The sequence below is a fragment of the Ursus maritimus genome, unplaced genomic scaffold (assembly GCF_017311325.1).
Source record: "Ursus maritimus isolate PB19 unplaced genomic scaffold, ASM1731132v1 scaffold_26, whole genome shotgun sequence".
NCBI classification, from domain to species: Eukaryota; Metazoa; Chordata; class Mammalia; order Carnivora; family Ursidae; genus Ursus; species Ursus maritimus.
Window position 1 is genome coordinate 38239401 of NW_024425119.1, and position 22542 is coordinate 38261942.

The 22542-nt window shown below is 59.8% G+C and overlaps 1 protein-coding gene across 1 annotated transcript; it reads right to left on the reverse strand.

The window, feature by feature from the left end:
* Positions 1 to 700: 700 nt before the first annotated feature.
* Positions 701 to 21888, reverse strand: RAPGEF3 (Rap guanine nucleotide exchange factor 3). Its single transcript, XM_040642375.1, has 28 exons — positions 21651 to 21888; positions 20984 to 21200; positions 15511 to 15560; positions 15320 to 15426; positions 15006 to 15127; positions 14685 to 14853; positions 14123 to 14207; positions 13729 to 13789; positions 13545 to 13621; positions 13203 to 13349; positions 12538 to 12650; positions 12173 to 12261; positions 11794 to 11872; positions 11437 to 11587; positions 11270 to 11352; positions 10413 to 10452; positions 7801 to 7882; positions 7338 to 7484; positions 5309 to 5406; positions 4718 to 4843; positions 4448 to 4629; positions 4101 to 4191; positions 3947 to 3997; positions 2951 to 3038; positions 2537 to 2601; positions 2070 to 2124; positions 1889 to 1960; positions 701 to 1124 (listed from the first exon to the last, which is right to left on the reverse strand). The coding sequence occupies exons 1-28, from the start codon at positions 21654 to 21656 to the stop codon at positions 1006 to 1008; spliced, it is 2772 nt and encodes a 923-aa protein (XP_040498309.1). The 5' UTR covers positions 21657 to 21888; the 3' UTR covers positions 701 to 1005.
* Between the last annotated feature and the right edge of the window lie 654 nt (positions 21889 to 22542).

Sequence of the window (22542 nt, forward strand, 5' to 3'; positions counted from 1 at the left end):
AGAAGCCTCTGCCTCAGTGTTCTTTCTATCACTGGCCACTTCTCGGAGGCCTCGGTTGGTTGAGAGGCCCACCCACCAGGCTGAGGCGTGCTGCAGGCAGAGGGACAGCAAGTGCAGCCAGGATGGGGGGTGGAAGGAGCTAGCTGCAGCTGGGCCGTACCAGTGCTCTCAGACCACAGTGGAGAACTGAGCGTTACCCCCGCTGGCCGCTGACAGGAGCCCCAGGCTCCAGCGGCTGCCGTGGCCAGGGCGTTAGATCTGCACGGCGGTCAGCCGTCTTGGCGCTCTGCCTGGGTCCCAGAGACCCCGTACAGCAGTGGGACTGCCTGTCAGGCTCCCTGGGTCCACTCTAGAGACAACGCCTCCTCCCCAGCTCCTGGGGCTGGGAGGGTCTCGGCCTTCACTGACACATCCCGACGGGGCGGCCTCAGAACACCGTGTCCCTGGTAATCTATGCTAGCGGTAAGGCTCCTCAGGGACCACCCCTCCCATACAAACAGCCCCGGCCACACCCGACTGTTTCTCTGCTGTTCCCCCACTCTGGGAAGAAAAGCAGGACTGCTCCTGCCCCCACTCCCCAGGCCGCCCGCCCTGCCCCTGCCACACACCCGCCACACAGATGTGACCTGCTCCCTCTGTCCACTGTGAAAACAAACCGCCTGGAGATGGCCGGACAACAGAGCCACAGAAGCACAGAATCTGGGAAAAACCCCGTGGGGAGAGCTCTCTATTGAACACAGAGTCCCAGCGCCTGCTCTGCTCTCCCCCCCGCTCCAGGGCCTCTCTGTCCCCCATTCCTTGGCCTTGGGCCCCGGCTCATTCCACTCCGAGGTCCTCCTTGGCCGCCCGTCATCACAGGGGACAGCCGCCTCCACGCTGCCCGCTCCAGGGCCGTGAGTCCACTCCACGGACAGCCCTGCCCAGCTGTGGCCAGCCTGTGGGCCTCTTGGCCCGGGCGTGCCCTGGCTTTCCTGACGGGAAGTGCCTGCTCCAGCCCCGGCCTCCTCACGGCTCCAGCTCCCGGGAGAGGCGGGAGAGTTCCCGCTGGTTGTCGATGACCTTCAGCTGCTGGACATAAGCCCAGGTGCTGGCCGGACTGCGGGTGCTCAGGGACTGCTCGGAGCCTGCCGGGGGTGGGGGAGAGTGGTCAGGGGGGGCAGCCGCGCCACTGTGTAGAGCCCATCCCCTCCCCATCAAGGAGCAGCTCAGCCTTGCCGCCCCCACCCCCCCCACCCTGCCACTTCCCACAGCCCAGCTAGAAGACCGTCCACCCCTCCAGTCTGGACAGAAGTGTGGTGAAGAGCTCAGACTCTGCAAAACAGGTCCCCAAGATTACATACTGCATAATACCCCTTTTACTGAATTCAAAAACGACGACGACTGAAGGATTTTGTTGTCATGATATGTATAGGAAGCATTTTAAAGCTGTGGGTGTATGTTTATGTGTCCAGCTACATCAATATGTTATGGTGGCACGGGAGGAGGGAACAGTATGCAGGGAGAGGAAACTATCGTCAGTGTGCTCATACTCGGCTTGGGTCCAGCGGTGTCCGTTATATTATCACGACAGATACATACGTAAAATAAAGGGCCAATGATGACAGTGTTGGCTGAACCGTGGACTACGATTAATCCCACTTCATGCAACTGAAGTTGAATTGAAAAAAATCAGATCTGGAGTAAGAGTGCCTGCATCGCGGCCCTATGGCCCTACCCCAGCCTTCCACAAGTTACGTGAGTGCTCAGGCCTGTCTGTGCATCTCTAAGTTGGGAGAACATTCTAGCTTCCTCAGAGAGGTGTCGTGAGGAGTCCACAGCATCCTCTACACAAGTGCCTGTAAGTGCCAGCCGCAGCCGCCCCGTCAGCCCCCAGCCCTGCCCGCCTTACACGTGGATGTCCTTGCCGCCTGGCTGTCCTCGTGCAGGTGGGATACGCGGCTTCTGAGTGGGGACAGCGGCACTGCGCAGGGAGAGAGGCGGGAGTCAGGGAGCCGGTGGAGCCAGAGCCTGGACGGGGGTGAGTGGGGGTGGGGCTCCCGGGGTGGGGGGCGGGGGCCCAGCGCTCTCACCGTTGCTGTGGCTTCGGCAGCGCTGCAGCATCCGCACGGCCCTGGCCATCATTCTCTGTGGGCAAAGTAAGGACAGAAGACCAGGCCTGGGGGCAGGACCCTGGCGCGGCCCCTGGGGCAGCTGGGAACCAAGCCTCCTTTGAGTGGGGGTGCTCCTAGGGACTAGATGGGGCCCTGTCTGCTCTGTCCCAGCACACCCAGGGGGCACCAGGCGGTGGGAGAAAGAACAGGGATCGGGGAGGGCTTAGGGCCGAAGAGACCCGGAAGGGCTCTGCTTGCCGGGTCACGTAATGGAGGCTGTCTTCCCCGCACACAAGGGAGTGAGGCAGCGGCTATTTTAAAAGAAGTATTCGTGTTTGTAGTATTAATAACAACTTTAGGTCATCTCCCGCCCCCCACCCCCTCCAAGGACACAGTCAGATCCCTAACCCACTCTAGGGCCAGACGCCCACTCTCCTTGAACTCACCATCTTCTCGAAGTTGATGAGATTCTCCACCAGCGTGTGGTTTCCTTCATGGATGAAGGTCATGTCTGCAGAGAGATGAGTTTTGCTTAAAGGTCCCCGAATTCCCTCCCCTTCCTGCAGCCCAGGAAAGGCAAAGGGCCAATAATAGGAGTCTTGGGCCTGTCGCAGCCCCACATTGCCCTCTTCCTCTGGCTTCCCTCTGACCTCCTGGAGCGATTTCCTTGTATCTCCTAGGCCTCATATCGGAGGCCACCTGATGTCACCAGCACTTGTCTCAACACTGCTTCTACCCCATGAACTCCTAATTCATCTTTGTGTCCCCCAAGGCGTTGGCACCCCAAGGGTCGAGTGGACATACAGACAGACGCAGGAACGGATGGGTGGAGGTGGGAAGGTAAGCTCTGCACCAATTACCTTTGAGAAGAAGAGGCATGAAGGGGATGATGGGAGGGGAGAGCTTGGTGAGGGCCAGTCGATAGACTCGGTGGTTCCATGAAGGGTCCTGAGAGGGGAGAAGTCTCAGTGAGGGAGGGACCCACCACGCACCACAACACAACCAAACACCCTCTGCTCGGAGCTCAGCCTCCCCTGGGCCCCAGGCCTCCCCGACACGGGCTCCGCAGCAGGCGAGAGGGGACCTGAAGCGTGACCGGCCGCCTTCGCATGCGGCTTCCTAGCCTCTGGTTAGCCCCCCATGCACACTTCGGGGGCCCTGAGGTTCCATGGGAAACTCTCTCTTTCTCTCTTCTGTCTCTGTCCCTGTCCTTGTTTTTGTCTCTGTGTGTCCCTCTCTAGTGGGTAAAGTCCTTTGAACCTCTTGAGCCCGCAAGGTAAATTATTTTCTCAAGAGCTCAGAGCCAGGCTGAAAAAACACTTTTGTGCCAGTTCTCTCCTGAACACTCTCAGAACCCTTAACCCCAGCAATTCCTGGCAGGGGTCTGGGAGGGGCAGCCAGCTCCTCCGCTTTTCCCTCATCTTACGGCCTCCTCCAGCCCCCTCTAGCACCTCCTGGGGGCCACTGACAGGCCGGCGTGCCGTGGGGTCTGGCGCCCGGGCTTGCTTCCTGGGCCGGAGGGGGGTCGGCTGGAGACCAGTGGTACCCCGATGTTCCCCTGGCGCTTCGGAGCCCAAGGCCCGACACCACATGTGCCCTGTCCTGGTCTTCACACAGGACCTCACGGCCACAGCCAAGGCTCCCCACCCCCACCATACGGGATATAATACACTGTGCACCCCCACCCCGTACTGCTAACACCCCATTCCTCACCAGCGCCCCCAACACACAGCCCAGAGGGACTCCGACTCTGGCCCAGGACTGGAAACCCTGGAAGTGGCCAGAGACAGATGGAGGGGCTGCCGGGAGGCCCAGAATCAGGGTTTCTGGAAGGAGAGCCAAGGCCCAGCACTCACCAGCAACCTCTCGAGGGCCGAGTAGAGCTTCCGGACTTTGTGGGGCAGCCGCTGTGAAGCAGAGGCGGATGGAGCTATCACTGCTCTGGGATGGGCGCCCCATCCCCAACCAGCACCCCCAGGACGGCCGCGGGGCCCTCCACATGGCGCCTACCTCCCAGGTGTGGGCCAGGCGGCTGATGGCCGAGTTGCTGAGGCCAAACATGACGGCAAAGAAGGAATTGAGATTCTTTTGCTCCTTGAGGCTGTGAGCGGAAGACCCAGAGGATCTCAGGGGAAAGAGCCACACTCCCAGAGCTCCTACCCACACAACAGCCGGCCGGCCTGGGGCCCAGGATCGGCCTGGCCGGCGCTGGCTCTGTGGGGGCTGGCGCTGGATGGGGTGGGGAGGCCGACTCTAGGAGACCCAGGGGAGCAAGGGCACGGCGGACTTGGCGACATCCTGACCAGGGACGCGAGAGAAGGCCGCCTCAGGACTCGCCCCAGCCCGCAGACACTTACTGGGCAGCCAGCTTGATGAACTTCCGGAGCAGCTGGGCCCGCAGGCCCGGCACAGGGCAGAGACACAGCTCCGTGGCCACCCAGTACTGGAGCTCGTTGAAGCGGCGCATGAAGCGCTCCAGGTTGGCGGTGGTGACGTCCCGCAGGTGCTGGGGGCCCAGCACATAGTGGATCAGCTCCACCTGGGGAGGGGCGGCAGGAGAGATGAGCCCACACCAGGCGCAGTGCCCCTGCCGTGGGCGCTTCTCCCCTCGGCTCTGCTCCCTGCACCTGGTGGATACTGTTGAAGAGGTTCCAGTCGTGGTCCGTCAGCTGGCCCGCCAGGTCCTTGGCACTCACCAGGTCCAGCCCCTCAGCAGAGCCCACGGTGGGCCCCAGCTGCTCGGGGTGTGGGGTCTGTAGGTGGAAGAGAGCTCAGGAGGGGTACCTGAGGAATCCAGGGGCGGGTAGGGATAGGAGGAGAGAGTTTGGGGCAGAGACTCCATGCCCATGGTCAAAGGGATGTCGGGGAGGGGAAGGGTGCTACCAGGAGTAGGCCTCTGAAGGATAAGGCTTCCCAAGGAGGCATCTATCCTCCTGCCGGCTCCCCAGTGCTGAGACCCCTTCCTTGTAGGGCTCCTGTCTCCTGGGGAACCCCCAATGAGGGGAGGTCTTCTCTCTCCTTGAGAGCTTTCAACCAGCTCTCTCCCTTCCCCAGCATCTGGAACCTTCCATCAGCTGAGTCCCACTCCTTCCACTTCGCCCTTAAGTCCCAGCAGCGGTCAGAGCCAGGCCCTCCTCTCTCCTCTCTGTGACCCTCCCCTGCACCCCCGCTGCCACCCCCAAAACACAGCTCCTCTCTGGCCCCCTGCCTGTTCCTACCAGCTCGTGCACTTCCTGTGGGTTGACAACAAAGAGCCGCTCGTTGAGCCCCAGGGATGTGGCCACACCACGGGCCTCTGGCTGCAGGCCAATGGCATCTGCAAAGAGAGCAGAGGCTGGGCTGGGGGGGTGGGGCAGTGGCTGGCAGAGAGGGAGGTCCGGGAGCCACCGAAGGCCGAAGGCCAGGTCGAGGCCCCAGTCGGGAGGCTGGGAGGTCCCTTCTCCCAGTAGCCAGGTTGGAGTGCTGGGCAGTGCTCTAAATACACACGTGCGTGGGCCCACAACAGCCACACGCCCAGGTTAGCACACCGAGGAAGACGGAACAGGATTGTTAGTGAGACAGGCAATTCTTGAGCAACGATGGAGACTCCCTGAGTGTCCTCCTTCGTCAAACGGAGACAGCAAGACCAACCCCGACTACTCACAAGTCTAACAAGTTAAGTATGTAAGCCGTGGCAATAAGTCGACAATGCATATAACGGCCCTTTCAAAACTGGGAAGTGCCTCACACGGGGCTTAGTGTTGATTTTCGTCAGCTCCTACTGACGGAGACTGTCTTAGTCGTGTGTGAATCCCCACTCTCTAGACCAGTAGCCTCCAAAGCAAGACCATCATGTATCCAAAAAATATCAGCTCTTCTACTTACATTTTTCTCATCTGTTTTGCATTTTTACTTCGTGGGTACCTTTAGAATTATATAATGTTAGTGTGGGAGTATATGTATATGACTTCTAAGCAAATAGACACATGACAGGGGTTTGCTGTAAAAATATTGGTTACTGACATGGGAGGTGACCTAAACAATCAATAGGAAGGTCAGCGCTCTAAACAGTTCCTGTCTCATAATAGGGTCTCTGGTCCTGCGGCCGCTGCCACTCTCGGGTGGCCACCAGAGGGCGGTGCGTCCCAGAGCAGAGCACACGAGCACGTGACTTCATCCCGTCTCCCCGCTTCCTGAAGGGGGAGAAGGGTTTGCTTTTCTGGCCTCTACTCCTTGCCATTATTCCCTGGGGGCCCCTAATTCGTGTCTACCCTAAGCTCCAGCTGTCAGCTCCCCGCGGGGTCCTTTATGGAGAATGAAGAGTGGTTTCCGATGGCCCAAGTTCCCTGAAAGCAGGTCTAAGGAATTCTCATGGTGCCGTGTTCTGAGCACTAACTCTGTACCAGCCCCACGCTAAGTGTTGATATATGTGATCTCGTTTAATGGCCCAGCAGTCCTGTGTGATGGGTGCCGTGTTAGTGCTCATGCGACAGAGGAGGAACTGGATGCTCAGAGAGGCTAAGCACTCTGCTCAGATCAGGATCACACAGCTCATCGGCAGGGGGTCCTGGGATCCCAACCCAGCTCCAGCGCCCCTGTGGATGCTCTTAACCACCAAGCGTCTCTGTATTACCCGCCACGGTACCTCCAGCTCCTAGCACGTTGCTGGCCCGTAGCTGATTCTCAAACATGTTTGCCAACTGACGAAATGAATGAAGACCACCTAAATCTAAAAGCCAGGCACTCTCCTTTACTGTGTGAATTCGGGGAAATTGCCTCACCCCCTTGAGCTTCAGTGTCCTTGAATGCAGATAGGATGAAAGTACCTATCTCATCAGGTGGTTTCTAGGGTTCAGTGACTATATGAGGATGATAATAATAAGACTAATGTACAAAGTACTGTGCCAGCCACCGATCTAAGCCCTGAAATAGATATGCTCATTCAGTCCTCTATGAAGCCGGCACTCTTAGCAGCCCCGTTGTACAGATGCTGAAAAGAGCACAGAGAGATCAAGTATGCTGCCCCAGGACACACAGACAGGGAGCTAAAGCGCTGGGCTCAACTGCAGACTGCAAGCTCGGGCTCACTCTCTCAAGCACCACACACAAAGCGCTTTGGAGAGACGTAATCGACCTCCTTTAAACGCTAACCATCATTGACGTTGATGAAGACGACCAAAATGATGACCTTAATTCGAGGGGGGAATCTGGGCACGGACTGAGGGGCCCTCCCTCGGGGCCACACACACCCCCAGAGACACAACTCACCACCTGCGGAGTTGACCTTCACCAGCACCTGCCCCTTGGTCCAGCCGTCCTCCTGGGCCAACGCGGCCATCACCTCTCTCACGGAGGCTGTCACAGGCAGCTTCAGGGTCAGCACCGAGTGGTCCGGCCGGCAAATGTCATAGGAGACTGGAGAGGAAGACCAGGCCGAGCTGGAGGAGGGGCTCCTTGGTCCCCCACCCAGAAGTGAGCGCGCAGCAAGTGCAGCAGTGGGAGGGTCCCGAGGAGGGAGGATGGGTGGTGAGGGGAAGTCTGGTAGATCCACTGCCCAGAGCGGGGAGGGAGGTCCTGAGCTGGGAAGGGAGGCACGGGGCAGGGCGGGCGGGGGGACACCCCATCTGGCAGCCTGGAGCAGAGAACAGCGTGCCCTCCTCAGCCAGGCGTACGAAGGTCAAGGGTGACGATAGCAGTGCAGGCTCTGCCCTGGCTGGCCTGGACCACCAACCTTTGTCCCCAACTCGAATGGCACAGTTGCTGCTGGGGAGGGGCTGGTCCTGGCCGGGGAGCCAAACAGCCATGTTCCTGGCCTAAGAGGGAGAGAAAGTAAGGCCCAGGGGGCACAGGGGAGAGCGCACAGAGCCCGGCAGGGGCCTCTGTCCCTGGGAGCATGGGGCCCGCACTGCACCACCAGCGGGCTCTGCTTGCAGCGTGGACCTGAGCCGGGTGAGGTCTCAGGCACCAAGGCTCCCCGAGGAGAGACAAGTCAGTGCCCCTGTGTGTGCACGTCACTCCCTTTGCCAAAAAGGCCCAGAGCTGTCCTAAAACGAACACAGCTCAGCCACTGGCCCTGCTTTTCTCTTCCTTTTCCACCTCTGGCTACCGTTTGCTAGTTGGCCATTTGCTACGTGCCAGGCTAAGTACGGGCTTATTCTAAGTACCTAAATATTCGCAATAGCCCTTTGACAAAACTATTAATATTATTCCCATTTTATAGATGAGAGAAATGAGGCTCAGGGAGGTTAATAACATGCCCAAGGCCACAGAGCTGCTAAGTAGCACAGCTGGAATCCTGACCGGCTCCTCCCTCCCTCTGTGCTGTTATCACCAACACTCCACTGTCCCTGTCACCTGCTCTGTCGAACCCCACGGCCCTTCTTCGGGGGCCCCAGCGCAGGGCTGACGGGACAGCCATGCCGGGCCAAGGCCTCCGCAACACAATTCCTCTGCCCACCCGACTGTGTTTCCCACACCTGTACTGACTCTTCCCCCTCCCAGCTCTGAACGGGGCCAATCCTCGAGTTCAGACCCCAGCCCATGGGCCTTGTCTACGTTTCCACGTCTCAGAGCTCTCCCCAAAGTTCCATGCAGCCTCACGCCGCCTGCATGGGGAAGTTGCAGCCATAGTCCAGCATCGCCCTCTCTTCCAAGCACCTCCTGGATCCTTCCATATCTGGGCTCCATGCCCCCAGACTCAACATCTCCCTCAGACCCCCTATCCTGCCTCCCAGCCGGTCTCCTGGGCTTGGCTCCCATTTCTCCCTGCCCCCAGATCCCCACTCCATTTGCTCAAAGCTTATCATCTTGTTCTGGGGATTCCTCTGGGTCCCTCCTCCCAGCCCAGGCCAACCCCCAGTGCCACCTGCCCAGTTGCCTCCCTCCTCATGTGCTACAATGGCCCTCCGGTGCCTCCCCCCCCACCAGTCTGCCTGACCAGAGCCAGATTAAGCTCCCTAATGCAGCTTCAAGGCCATCATTGTCTGCTGGATAAAGCACGGGCTCCTTAGCTGACTGACTCAAAGCATACATTCGGCCTTGTCAACCTGTGGTTCCAATACCTCCAGGGAATCACATTGTTCGGAGGACAAGGACCAAAGCCCTCAACGTGGCCCACAGCGCCCTACACGCTGTGGGCCCTGCATGCCCCTCTCCCGGCCTCCTCCAGCGGCTCCCTCGCACACTCTCTCCTGCAGGGTCCCGAACAGAAGCACTCCCTTCCCTGTTGGACCTGACCGTGGGCCTCCTCCGCCTTGACCCTCCCACCCTGTAGTTCTCAGCCCCTGTGGTCACTCTCCCGATCCTGACCCTGTGTCAGCCGTTCCCTTCCCTGTTTTCAGAGACTCCTGCCTCTGCCCTTACGCATCACGACGCTGTTCAGCAGCTCTGTCCCTCGCCTGTCTGTGAGCCCCACAAGGCCAGGGGAGGCTCGCCCCTCAGCAGAGCGCCCGGCACAAGAGGGCAGTCCACACTAGTTCCTGCGCACCGGCCATGAGCCGGGCAGCAGGGGAGCCCTGGCGAAACAGAGGTCCCAGCCCCTCCCTCTCGAAGCTGGTACTCCGGTGGGGCGTGACAAGCACTGACAGACGACAGCAAAACAACCCCATAGGGCACTAAGGCTTTGAGGAGAGTCCTAGAAGACACCTTGGCAGGGGAGGGAGCCTCTCTGAGAACCTAAGATTCTGGCTGAGATCAGAAGGACATGGATCTAGGCAGGGCAAAGAGCCAGGGAAAGAAAGTTCCAGGCCCTGAGCTGGAAACAAGCTTTGCCTATAGAAGAGGAGCCTGTGAGAGTCTCTAGCAGGGAGGGGGGAGGAGGGGACATAGGCCACTGGGCACAGAGAGCCTGGGGTTTATTCCCAGTGCACCACCCCCCACAACCAGCCCCATCCTACCTTTCCAGCCCTTTCTCCTACCATTCCTCAAGAAATCTCGGCTCCAGCCACATGTTCTCATCCCCCTTTGGTCCCTATGGGTCCCTCCCAGGAATGGTACTGGCCACCTCTGCCTCCCAGGAACCCCTGGGCTTCAGAGGCTGCCTTCAGGCCCCATCCCCCGCCCCCACCCCCGAACTGCTAACTGGCTCTGTGAACAAGGATTACCTCCCAAATGCAATAGAAGCCCCTTGGGGTGAGGTAGGGGTGGAGGGGTGACCCTAGACCTCTGTGTCTCCCCGCTAGGCCTGGCCCCAGCGCCACACACAGTTTCTGCTCTATGAACACCTATCCCAGCCCCAGGGGTGTGTCTGTGCCTGGGGATCCTTCCCAGGGTGGGGGCTGAAGGAGGGGCGGCGGGAAGAAGCTGGGGCCAGACAGAGGTAAGAGGAGCGGTCCGAGCAGACACCTTCATCTGCGGAGATGCATTCCCACAGCCATTTTCCAACCTGGGGAGCAAGTGAGAAGGGCAGTGAGATGGGGCAAGGGACCCCTGCGGGCAGGGCAGATCGTGGCAGGGGCAGGGGCGCAGGGTGGGGAGCAGGGGGCCTGGCTCTGGATTCCATCTGCCCTCAGCAGAAGTTCAGAACTTTGCAGACTTGGTAAGTACCAGCTAGAGGGGGCAAAGCCGGGGCTCAAAACTCAGCCCCTGCATTCTGGGATTTTTGCAGGCCAGCAGGGGGATGGAAAGAGAGTTCCAGGAAGTAACGTGCCCCAGGTGTCAGACTGGGCAGGTGGGCTCTCCCTGAACCTCACCTGGCCCCATAGGAATGCCTGGGAAGGCCAAGAGAAGCTCTAGGAAATTCACCGGGCGGGGCCAGCAGGACCAGCCCCGAGGATGCTCCGGAGTAAGTGTGTGCAGAGTGGAGGAAGGGAGAATAGCAGGTGCGTGCGGGAGAAGGACACACGAATGCCTGCGTCGTCGGGAGAATGCGTGAGCGTGGCATGAGCGTGCACGGCAAGGGGACTGGAAGGAACAGCTAACTGAGACGAGCGGGGCTAGACAAATGAGCCGCCACAGCCAGCACTCGCATAGCTCACACCGCCTGCCATGCACGGCTCCGTGCTCTTAAGGCGCGGTAACACTCCGCCCCGCGGGATGGGTGCTCTCCCGGTTTTAGAGACAAAGCTGAAGCCCTGAGAGGGGGCATGGGGCCCAGAGCAGCACAGCCTGCATTCCAAGCCGCGTGTTTGTGCTGGTGTTCAGCGTCCCCAGTGCACCACCCGCCATGCATGTGAAGAGTTCACTTAGAGCCAAAGCGTCACCTGTGATGTCGCCGCCTCTCCGGCCACTGCTCCCGCAGCAGGATGCAAAGCCGGGCGTCTCTGCTCACCAGGTCGGAGAGTTTCTGGGAGGAGCCAAGATTCATTGACCCAGAGGTAGCTGTGCCTACCCTGGCAGCCCGGTCCAGCCCTGCCTCACCCCCAGGTACCTGGAGAAAACTGGTGGCCACGGGGTCAGTGTGGAGCATGGGGCCGTACAGGGCCACCCACTGGCCAACCAGCCGCAGGATCTGCTGCCTCCGGTTACAAATGTAGGTGCTGTGCTCCTGCTCGCTGCCCCCTGAGGGCTCCGCGTGGAAGGTGGGCGCCAGTCAAGGGAAGCACAACGGCCAACCGGGCCACCCACCCCACCTCAGGCAAAGGAGGGGCAAGGATGCCCGGGGCACACCGACAAGCTGGCCTCTGCGTGAGGCTCGTCCTTCGGAGGGTTCAGCGCAGCCCTGCTGCGAGAGACCCCTTCTCCCTGTTCCATACAACAACCTCGTTCCCCGGGGCTGGAAGGATATTGGTGCAGGAGGGCAGCACAGAGCTGGGCACTGGGCATGAAGACACTGTAGGTCAGGAGGAAGTCACTGAGGAACGTCTCTGTAGGGCACAGACAGGGGAACAGGAGGAAGCCTCAGAGCTCAGGTCTACTGAGCACAGATATATGCATAGCTGGAGTTCCCTTCTCCCAGTCCCAAGGTGGGCAGTGTCCCAGCAAGGCCCAGCCCCTGTGACGGCACTCTGCACCCAAGCCAAGAGCACAGGAATGAGGACTTCCTGCCGCCCGGCCAAATGGACCAACCCAGCACCCAATGACGTCATCAGGGTGCCTGGCCCTCTCCCAGACTACGCTGACCACCCAGTGAGTCACAGAGCAGGCAGGGTATCTCTTGCCCCTACCTGTTGGGTCATGAGCACTGGAATCAGGTCGCATGGCCTCCAACAGCAGTTCCAGGATCTTCTCTGGGGTGCCAGACATCACTGTATACCTAACAGAAACAGCCGATTCATAGCACTTCCCACATTCAGACAGACATCAAGAATCACATCACCCCTCCCTATGTGCCAGCTCTGTCCTAACGTGGGGTTGGAGGGAAAGCTGGCTCTGGGGGTGCATCTGATCCCCGGATGCCCCTTCCCCCCACCCCAGGAGGCCAGAGAGCAGGGTAAGACATGGCAGGGGGAGGGAGAAAAGCCTGGGATACGGAAGGAGAGAAGGTGGGCAAGAGAAAAGGTGTGCAGAAGGAGCGTGGCAGGTGTGTTACCGGTTCCTGCCTGGGGTTGGGGGACGAGAAGGGCCAGCGCCCTGAGAGGCTCTCTCCAGTACCAACACCACTTTGCCATGTTCTTCTAGCCTCATGGTCTTTGCTTCCACATCCTGGAGAACAAGCCACGCCCACTGCTCAGTACACACCACAGGTCCTTTCCCCCATTCCAGGGCCTCTCCCTCCACCTCCATGCTAGACCCTGGGCCCCACAAGGCTCCCACAAGAACATTCAGCCCTTCTCCCACCCCATTCAATGCCCGTGACCTTGGCTCTGCCCTACTCTCAGCCCTGCCTATCGTGTAGCCTGACCCCCTCTTCCACCCATCCCTCCCCCACCTCCTTCTGTGGCTCCCACTCTCCGTTACGCTGCCTCCCCTCATACCCTAGTCCCCCACCCCTCTGTGGCTTGACACCCCTCTGTAACCACCCACCCCCATGGTCTCCCCCATTGAGCTGGGGTTCTCTTCTTTCACTGAACCTCCTCGGCGTGCTGTGGACCTCCCCACATGCCCACGCTCCAGCCATCACCTCCAAGCTTCCCCAGCTTCTCCCTCTACAGGCTCCTTACAGGCCTTCTCTGGTCCCTGCCCCTTACCCCCTACCACTTCTCCAGAAAAGTGTCCCTGCCATGTCCCCTGCCCTCCCACCCCCAGTAATGGCACCTTGATGATACGGTTGAAGTCCTGCTTGTCCACGCGGAGAAAATGACAGTTGTCTTCTCGCAGGATGATGGTGGCTGCCCGGGGTGCATCATTCACCAGCGCCAGCTGTCCGAAGTCATCTCCCTCATGCAGTGTGGTCACCAGCCCCTGCAGCCAGGTCTCAGTCATAGCCCAGCCCCCCCCCCCAACCCTCATCAGAGCAGATGCATGGTGGGAGAACCCCTGGGCAGGAGGAGACCTGGGAGACTGGCGATCTTGGGTCCATTCAAGGTCCTGCCTGCCAGGGCTTGGACCAGGGAAGCGGGTATCACCGAGGGGGCTGGGAAGACAGGGAGAACTCACCTTGCCATGGGTCACCACATTGACAGATCCCTTCCAGATAATGTACCACGAGGTGCCCTTGTCTCCTTGGCTGAACACTGAGAGAAGCACCGATCAGACAGGCCTGGGGTCACCTCCACTTCTCTGTGGCCGCTGCCACGTCCAGACCCCTGGTGCCCAGCTTCCTGCCCCCCATCTGACTTACACACGGTCCCTGCTTTGCTGTGTGGTTCAAAGAGCAGAACTGCCGCTAATTCCCGCTTCACCTGTGAGGTGGGGAGAGGAGGGTCAGTGGGGTGAGTCCGGGGTGAGAGGGGCCAGGTTAGCGGGGAGGTTAGGTCCAAGGACACAAGTGCCGGGGGGCAGAGAGACGGCTAGCTCAGGTGCCTGGGAATCAGCAGGAGACAACGCAAGGGGAGGAAATGAGCCAGGAGGGGCAAAAGGATTTTTGGACAAGGATGCTGGGAACCAGAAATTAGATGGACATTTCCAAGCCACAGGGCGAAGGGGAAGGAAGCGTCATCCGGCCCAGCGGTTGGGCCTCAGGGGTTCACAGGGAGAGGAGGTCCTGGGGAAAGGGCGGAGGCGGGCGGACTGACCGAGTTGGAGAGGTGGGCCACAGCCTTGATGTGCAGCAGCTCCTCAAAGATGAGGTCCAGCTCCTCGTCTGTGCGCTGACCGGGGCTGCGGGCAGCAAACGATGCGCTGCGGGCCACGGGCACGGGCGCCACTCCGCCCGCCGCGCTCGGGCCTGGGGCCAGCCACTACTGCGTGCGCACCGCGTGCCGGACAAGGGCCGAGGGCCCCGCGCGTTACTTCAGCCTGTCCTCGGGACCACCCCATGATGTGGGCATGCCTCTCCTCCTTTGACAGAAGAAGCAGCTGGCATGGAGAGGCCCAAGGCCACCCAGCTAGTCAGCCATGGAACTGCAACCTGAACCAGACCTGCCCGCCCACCCCGTCTCAGCCACCGCCGCCCTGAGCGCACAGGGTCTTCGGAAGCCCCATGCGTCCCGCCCACAGCTACAAAGGAAGAAACAGGTTCAGAGGTAGGGAAGCTCCAGATCACACAGGAAGAAGGGGAACCTCTCAGAGATGAAACTACAGAGTCCGAGAGCCATGCGAGACCTGGGGTTGCGGGCTGCAGGGCACCCCACTCACGGCTTTCGAAGCGCCACAGTGAGCAGGGCATCAGGCCCCCGCTGGGAGAGCAGGGCCACAGCCTCCACGAGCTCGTCCTCCAGCTCGTGGATGCCCACGGGCTCCGGCTCCGACCCGGGGAAACGGTAGAATTGGGTGTCTCGGTCCTGGAAGGTCCAGTCGTGTTTCACTGCAGGGCAGAGGCCCAAGTGTGAGGGAGGCGACAACCTGAGGCCGTGTGGATACGAGGCCCCCATCGTAATGCCCACGGATGCCTCGCCCCCAGATGCCTGCTCCCCAGGACTGCCCAGCCTGGGGGCCCCACCCTGGGCTCGGGCTCACCATGGCAAAGGGCACCTTCATCCAGCAGCACCTGGCAGATTCCCACGGCTTGGCTCCGGGAATGGACCCCAAGGCCCAGGGCCAAGATGCCATCCACCAGCTCCCGGCCGGAGCAGCACTGCCTACGAGAGGTAAGGGGACAGAGAAGAAGAGGGAAAATCACGAGGCAGGAGGGTGGAGGGCAGAAGGGGGACCTTCCCGTTAGAAAGGTGCCTTCCTAGGCTAGCAGCAGGGCTAGGCCCAGAGGCCCGAAGGAGAGCAAAAGGGAGAGAAAATGAGGGGCAGGCAAGGAGGCAGCCCAGGCCTCCCCTCACCGATAGAGCCGAAGGTGGTACTTCCGGTCTCGGATAAGGGTCGGGCAGGTGGCCAGGAGATGGCGGTGCAGCTGCTTGCCAGCCCTGAGCACCCGCTCGGCGGAGGCCTAGGACAGGCAGGAGCACAGCTTGTCAGGCGCTGACCCCTGGCTCGGCTGTCCCCTCCCGGCTCCACCCCTCACAGCTGGTACCTGCTCCAGGCTCACGCTGAAATCCAGGGACTCCTCACTGTCCTCCCAGGCTCCCAGGTGAACCACACCTGTAGAGGGGGGAGAGCTGAAAGGGCATGAGGATGGGAGGTAAGAAAGGCTCACGACGGGCCAGGAAGTGAGCAGCTCGGCAGGCAGGCCTGGAACGCTTGCCTAATCCCAAGCCGGGGTTTGTCCCCAGCCACAAGACCTGGGGACTCCTGGATTCAAATTCCTGTTCCTCCATTTACTAGCAGTGTGACCTGACCCTAGATAGGTGGTTCAACGTCTCCCTGCCTCAATTTCCTCGTCTATAAACTCTATAAAACACTCATAATACCAATGCGGAGGCTTTGGGAAGGGCTCTGTGAGTTCCTGTGCATTAAATGTTGAAAGCACTGCTAGCATAGAGTTGTATGTACACGCTGGCTATCATTACTCATCCGTGAAGCAGGGGCGGGCTGCTTGCTGGAAAGCCCCTGTCTTCTCTGAGATGCTGCTGCTAGCCCAGAACCCTGCAAGAGTGAGTAAGTCTTGGCGGCACCCAGGACTGGCTCTGGAAGACGGGATTTATGTAGAAACACCAGTGAATAAGACTTCGTGCCCCCGGTATCAACCACGCCATCCAGGACCCCGGGGCCTATATGTCCTGGGATGTTGGCCGCAACAGCCCCTTACAAGCCTTCTTTTTCTGCCACCTGAAAACTGGAATTTGTGGACATCTCTGGACAGGATGCCCGACCCTCCATGAGCCGTCCCAAAGGCAGAGTACTTTACAGTTTACAAAGCATGTCTCGCTCCATGATTTCCACTGATCCTGTACAGCATAGGACCAGATGTAAAGTGGAGCAGGGATTGGCTGTCCCCTCTGAATAAGGAAACAGAACTCTTGGGGTGAAGAGCCTGTGTAACACAGGCACGCGTACATGGGGTAGCCAGACAGCCATGCGTAAGCTCCCAAGTGCTCACATTCTTGGTCTCACCCCACCCACCGCACCTGCCTGGTTCCTTCCCCCTCCCCCTTCCCCCTTCTCACCAGCTCTCTCTCCCGCTTTCCCAGCTGCACTCAGGGCCCTGAAAAGGACCTGGCTGGTGAGCTGGGGTGCAAGCAGGCCCAGAGCCAGAACCCCCTCCCCTGGTCCTGACATCTTCCCACCGTGTGCCAGGCAGAGGCCTGAGGTCTGGCACGCACAGGCGCCTGGCCCAGGGCTGGGCGGAAGTCGCTAGGTGTCCCTAGGGTATCCCTGCCCGGGTCATGGGGCCCAGCCTGGTGCCAGACACAGAGCCCTGGAGACTTAGCAACAGGAAATGAGGAGGAGGAGGAGGAGCCAAGGAAGGAGGAAGGGCAGGAATGCTACTCAGCCAGCCCCCTGTGTCAGAACAAACAGTGCCAAGCACTAATGACTTGTTGTTGTTCATGTCAAAACGCCCAGGTGGCCCGGACCCTGCCCCAACCCTCCTTGGTGCCCACGGCCCTGGCTCCAGCCTATGCTCCCTTCCTGGTATTATTCTGACCCTGGAGGGCACATCGGGAGGGGAGGTGCCAGCTCCTGTGGCCAGGCTGGGCACAACCCAGATCCCAGATCCCCAGGCCTTGTTGAAACCATTTCCTGCCCTGCCCCAGGGAATAAGCATGGGGGTCAGAGGAAGGGGGCTCTGGCCCATCAGAGCTGAGGAAGGTTCCTGAAGGCATCCCTCTCAATCTGCCAAGGAAAACGGGAGCCCAGAGAGATGAAGTAACCGACCCAGAGTCACACAACTACTCAGAAATTCAAGAGCCTACTGACTAACCAGCGCGGACCCTGGAAGGAGGTATTTGTCTCCTAGCTCGCAGCTAGATAGTAGGAGGCTCGGAGGTTATGTAACCTGTCCTGAGAGTTGGTGAGGAGGGGACCAGGATTCACGCCGTGCGTCTCTGACTCCAAAGCACACATACGCACTACCCTCTCCCAGGCACCCCATAGCCTCATGTTTCCCCCATTTTGTGCTCTGGATGGATAAATTCTGACCTCAGGAATGTTCCATGGGCAAGTAAGTTTGGAAGACATTGCGTTAAACAAAGTTCCACAGGTTTGAGACAGTCCCTCTCGGTCCCTACCATGCACATGTAGGATGGGGGTGGGGGGTACTATTCAGGAGACACGGTTAAGGTTGGGGGCTCCCGATCCAGATGCCCAGGTCAAATCTCGGCTCCCCATTACCAGCCGGTTGTGTCACCTTGGCTGGTTATTAACCTCTGTGTGCTTCAGTTTCCTCATCTGTAAAATGGGGTTCATGATAATAGTACCCATCTTATAAGGTAATTATGAGGGTCGAATGAGTTAATAACATAAAGCACTCGAAGCGATGCTTGGCTGGTGGTAACCGCTTAGTAAATGTTAAGTTACTTGATTAAACTTCATTATTTTATGATGGGTACCTATTCCCTGGACACAATGCAAAAAAATGCTATCCCTTGGCTGACCCTGTCCCTGATCCGATAACCCTGAGTGTCACCGTAGGGGTTCTCAGTTGGAAAGAAGTGGCTGGTATGGGTAGGGGTGAAGGCCCTTGCCCACTGCCTCCCCCGCCCACAGGGACAGGAAAGACAGCAGGGTGGAAGAGGAGGTGGGAGCTAGCTTCCCTGGCACCAGCACCATAAGCCTGCTCCACCCTCCCTCCCCCGTCACTGGGTGTCAGAGCCACATTGGAGGGGCAGGCACTGAGCCAGAGAGCCTCGTGGGGACCTGTCAGACCAGTTCCCTTAGGCCATGGCTAGGGTCTCAGGCCAGGGCTGTGTGTGTTGGGACAGGGAGAGGACGCAAGGGAAGGGGTGATGCTTGGCGGGGGGAGGGGGTCCGTGTTACCATCTGCAGCAAAAGAAAGTACACCAGGAGCTCAGCCTCCATGGCCAGATCCCCTGGGACAGAAGCCTCACTCTGTCTCTTAGCAGGTGCATAGCCACCCCGTGCCTCTGTTTTCTCATCTATAAAATGAGATGAAGACATTAGTATCTATCTCACAGGGCTATTGTCAGATTATTTGATATGATAAAGGTAAAGCTCTTCTAATAGTGTCTAGGACTGGGGTGCGTGGGTGACTCCGTCAGTTCAGCATCTGCCTTCAGCTCAGGTTATGATCCCAGGGTCCTGGGATCAAGCCCCGCTTCGGGCTCCCTGATCAGCAGGGAGACATCTTCTCCCTCTGCCTCTCCCCCTGGCTTGTGCTCTCTCTCTCTCTCTCTCTCACCTCCTCTCTCTGTCTCTCAAATAAATAAATAAAATCTTTTAAAAAAAATATGCCTGGGACCTAAGTATTAGACCACTGTTAGCTCCTACCATTGTTTGGACAGGTTGGATGAAAGCGTGTTTTCTGAGTTAGAGAATAGAGGCACCTCCCCCAGAACAATCACTCAAAGGGAAACTTCTCTGCGCTTGTAAGAACCACCAGAGGTATCCTGATCTTGCCCGTGCCTCTTGATAAATTGGTCCTTCCTGGGCTCCCAGACATCAGACAAGATCTCCTCTCCCTCTCGCATTTTCCAGAGATGTCCTTCCATCCCATTCCAGTGTCACTTTTGCCAGTCGGGAAGTCTTTTCTCTAACCTCGGGCCGTCCTGCTGTAACTTGCTTTCATTTTCTCTTGTCCTGATCTAGTCGCAACAGAAAGTGGTCTCTTCAGACCTCAGGAGGTTCATGGGTCCCCCCTGGTTTTCTAAGAGGCTGTCGCAGCCTGGATAACTGCTAGCCGTGTCCTCCTAGCCTCCGCCCCTTTACAACATAACCCCTCTCCCTTAGGTGTGCACACTCCCTGCCGGCCCCTCGTTCCCTCAAGTGAGCCCCTCCTAGGCCCAATGCGTCAACTACAGGCTAGACAGGCAACTTCATGGGTACCCAGAGCCTCTGAAACACAGCCACAGGGGGCTGAAACCACCGCACCCCACCCCCATTCCCCAGAGCTGGTCATCAGGAGAGGGCACGGCCCTTGCCCCTAGCCCTAAAAATCTAAGTTCCCTTTAATCACCCATCCCTGCCTACCCCCCTCACACCTAACAGGGGAGGGGCTGTGTTTCAGTGACTTTCACCCCATTTACACTCCAGCAACCCTCACACCACCCTTCCGGCCTCCCCACACACCCCAGCTCTTCAATTCTGGGGGTTGGGGGAGTCAGGAGACAGCCTGGTGGCCTCTTCCACTCCTTCCCCCAGTCTTTGGGTCCCAGGGGATGCTCCAGTGACCTCATTGTCCTGGCACCTGCCCTTTCCCCCACTCCCCACCTTGCCTCTACAAGCTGGGAAGGGGACAGGAAATGCACAAGTAATTATAGCCTGAGAGGGAAGGAGGGAGGGAGGGTTCCAACCCACAGGCTCCAAGCAGTCAGTAGCTACTGCCAGTGACCTGGAGGGGTGACCAGAAGGGGTCGGCTCCCCTGCTCCCTCCGGAGCCCCATCTTGAGCAGGCCCCAGGCCCCAGACAGTCCCGACCAGGAAGACCCAGGGAGGGAGGGATGGGTTGGGGGACAGCTAGGGACAGTCACCTAGATTATCCTCTCAATTCCTATTTTAGGGAGGCCCCCATCACCCTGGCATACCTCATTTTTCTCACTCAGCCTCATATTTTGATATATAAATGGCAGTTGGGCAACAGGTGGGAGGAAAGAGGCAGAAGGTGGTGGTCATTGTACTCAAAGGGACTTGCTGATAAGAGACAGAGGTGACAAGCTCTCCCAATTCTGTCACCTGCTCCTGCTTTCCCGCTACCCCTTTGCCCAAGTACCCTCCTGGCACCCCACACCCCCCGCCAATGCTGTCCCTGTGGCCCACAGAATAGACACACGCTGAATCTCAGGGGAAGGAACTCTGTGAAGTCTGGACAGTCGGAGAGAGCTTCTCTGCTGCTCTGGATCCTGTCCCCCACCCCACACCCCTCCACTCTCCCCCCTCCTGCCCTCTCCTTCATTCTCACAGCTCCAGGAGATTCTTTGCCGGCAAAGGGAGACTCCAGCTCCAGTCTCCAAACTTCTCAAAATCTTCCCCTGAGCCCCCCAGAGCCAGATGCCAAGCAGTGTTCACATGACCACCTCACCCCAAGATCAGGAAGAATTGGCACAGTTCAGTGACTCGCTGAAGGACCGTGTTGCCACGGTGATAGATCCAGAACAGCAAGCAAGCTCACCTCACCCTCCACCTTGACCCGGCCCCCAGTATTTCACACATGCCTCCCACCACCACCCGGAGAACACACAAGCACCTAACTCAGCGCACACAGAGGTGACAGATCAGTGACAAATCCCTTTCCCCTTCCCCCACGCCGGCAGGGGAAGATGTGAGTACCACGCGCCCACAGACCCACACAGAGCAGCCAAGCTGCTGACCCCCGTCCAGCCCAGCAGTAGCCCCTGCACCCCCCGGCAGCACGCTCTCTGTCCCAGTCCAGGCCCTCCTCCAGCACACTCTCTGTCCCCATCCTGGCCCTAGCCCGCGCGGCGGAGGGGCACTCACCCAGCGGAGCCCCTGGATGCGGCTGGGGCGCTGGTGCTCCAGCAGCAGCTGGTAAGAGCAGCTTCGGGGCCGGTGCACCCTCTTCAGCACCATGTTGAGCAGGGTCCCCTCCGGCACCACGGCCGGGAGGCCTCCCACCTGTGATGCTCCCAGAGCCGGGCTGTCCTCCACAGCCAGGCCCACCTGCCAGCGGCTCTCACCTGGCCAGCCCACCTGTGACGCAGGGAGGAAGGCAGAGAGCCATGGGGCTGGGGCTGGGGCAGCTGGACCAGGGCACAACTGCCCCAGGCAGAACCACTTCCTTTGAGTCCTCTGGACTGGTCAGGCGGAGGTGCTGCAACCCTGCCAGGAGCCGGGGGAGGGACAGGAAGACCTTCACTGGGGCCTGCCGGTCTGGCGCACTTCGGGGTCTCCAGCTGGCGGACCGGAGATCGGGCCTTTCTTCCCGGTCTTCTTTGGACTTCTGCCCCACCCCACCGCCCATGTCCCTGAAGGGATCTCTGCCACCTCCCAGTATGAGGCTAGGGACTCACTGGATCCCCCAGAAATGCAGCTTCGGCTCAAGCCCTTCTCTCCTTCACCCCTGACCAGCCCTCTCTCTCCCACTCAAACACCCCACCCACCATCTCCTGTTCCTCCCCACCCTGATCCCACCTTACCCACCTTCATTTTCCTTCTAAAGCTTGCACAGCCCTGCAGTCTCTAGCAAAAGGCTTGGGCGGGGGAGACCCTCATCGAGACCCCGACTGCTCCTGGAGGGGTGTGGGCTCTAAGCCCCAGGCGAAGTGAACGGGGTAATTCCCAGCTGGACCCGCTGCTAGGGCAACGGGCTGGGTGGAGGGGCTCCTTTAGAGTGGGTAGAGGGCAGGGGGCGTGGGGGGGGGAGTCCCCCCCAGCGGCAAGGAGCCCCAAGCCTCCGCCTCCGTCCCAGACGAATGAGCCAGCTGGCACCGGGCGCCGAAGCGAGGCTGCAGCTGGCACTGGTCCGGGCGGGAGCTGTCACACCCCCTGCGCTCCCCGCCCCTTTCCCTCCCCGGGTCGGGCTAAGAGGGCGGGGAGGAGGCTCCCGGCCTGACGGTGGGGGAGGGCGCAGGCAAGGGGGCGGGCATGGGCAGGGGGTGGAGTCCGGTCTCCGGGGTAGTAGGGCGGGCGCCAGCCCGAGGCCTGAGAAACCCCAAGGGGGCAGGAGCGGCCCTGGGTTGTGTGCCAGGGCCTCGGCGGCCGGGGTGTCGGGGTAGGGGTGGTGAGTGGCGGCACGGCCGCCACGTGGCCGGGAGGAGAAATGCAAACAAGGAAACCGGGGGAAGGGGGAGCGGGGTGAGTCATTGCAGCCCCACCCGGGAGGGAAATCCGGGCTGGGGCCGCTTCCCGGCCGGGGGCGTCCTGCCTCCTGTTTCGGTTCAGGGTCTCGAACAGCCCGGGGGAGGGATTGGGCTGCTTTCCCGTGGGGAATCCCGCTGCCGAGCCGAGCCTCCCCGTCCCCCGCCCGCCATACACACACACACGGGCGCGGGAGGGGAAATTGAGGCTTGGGAAGAAGGGCTGCTTTCCAGAA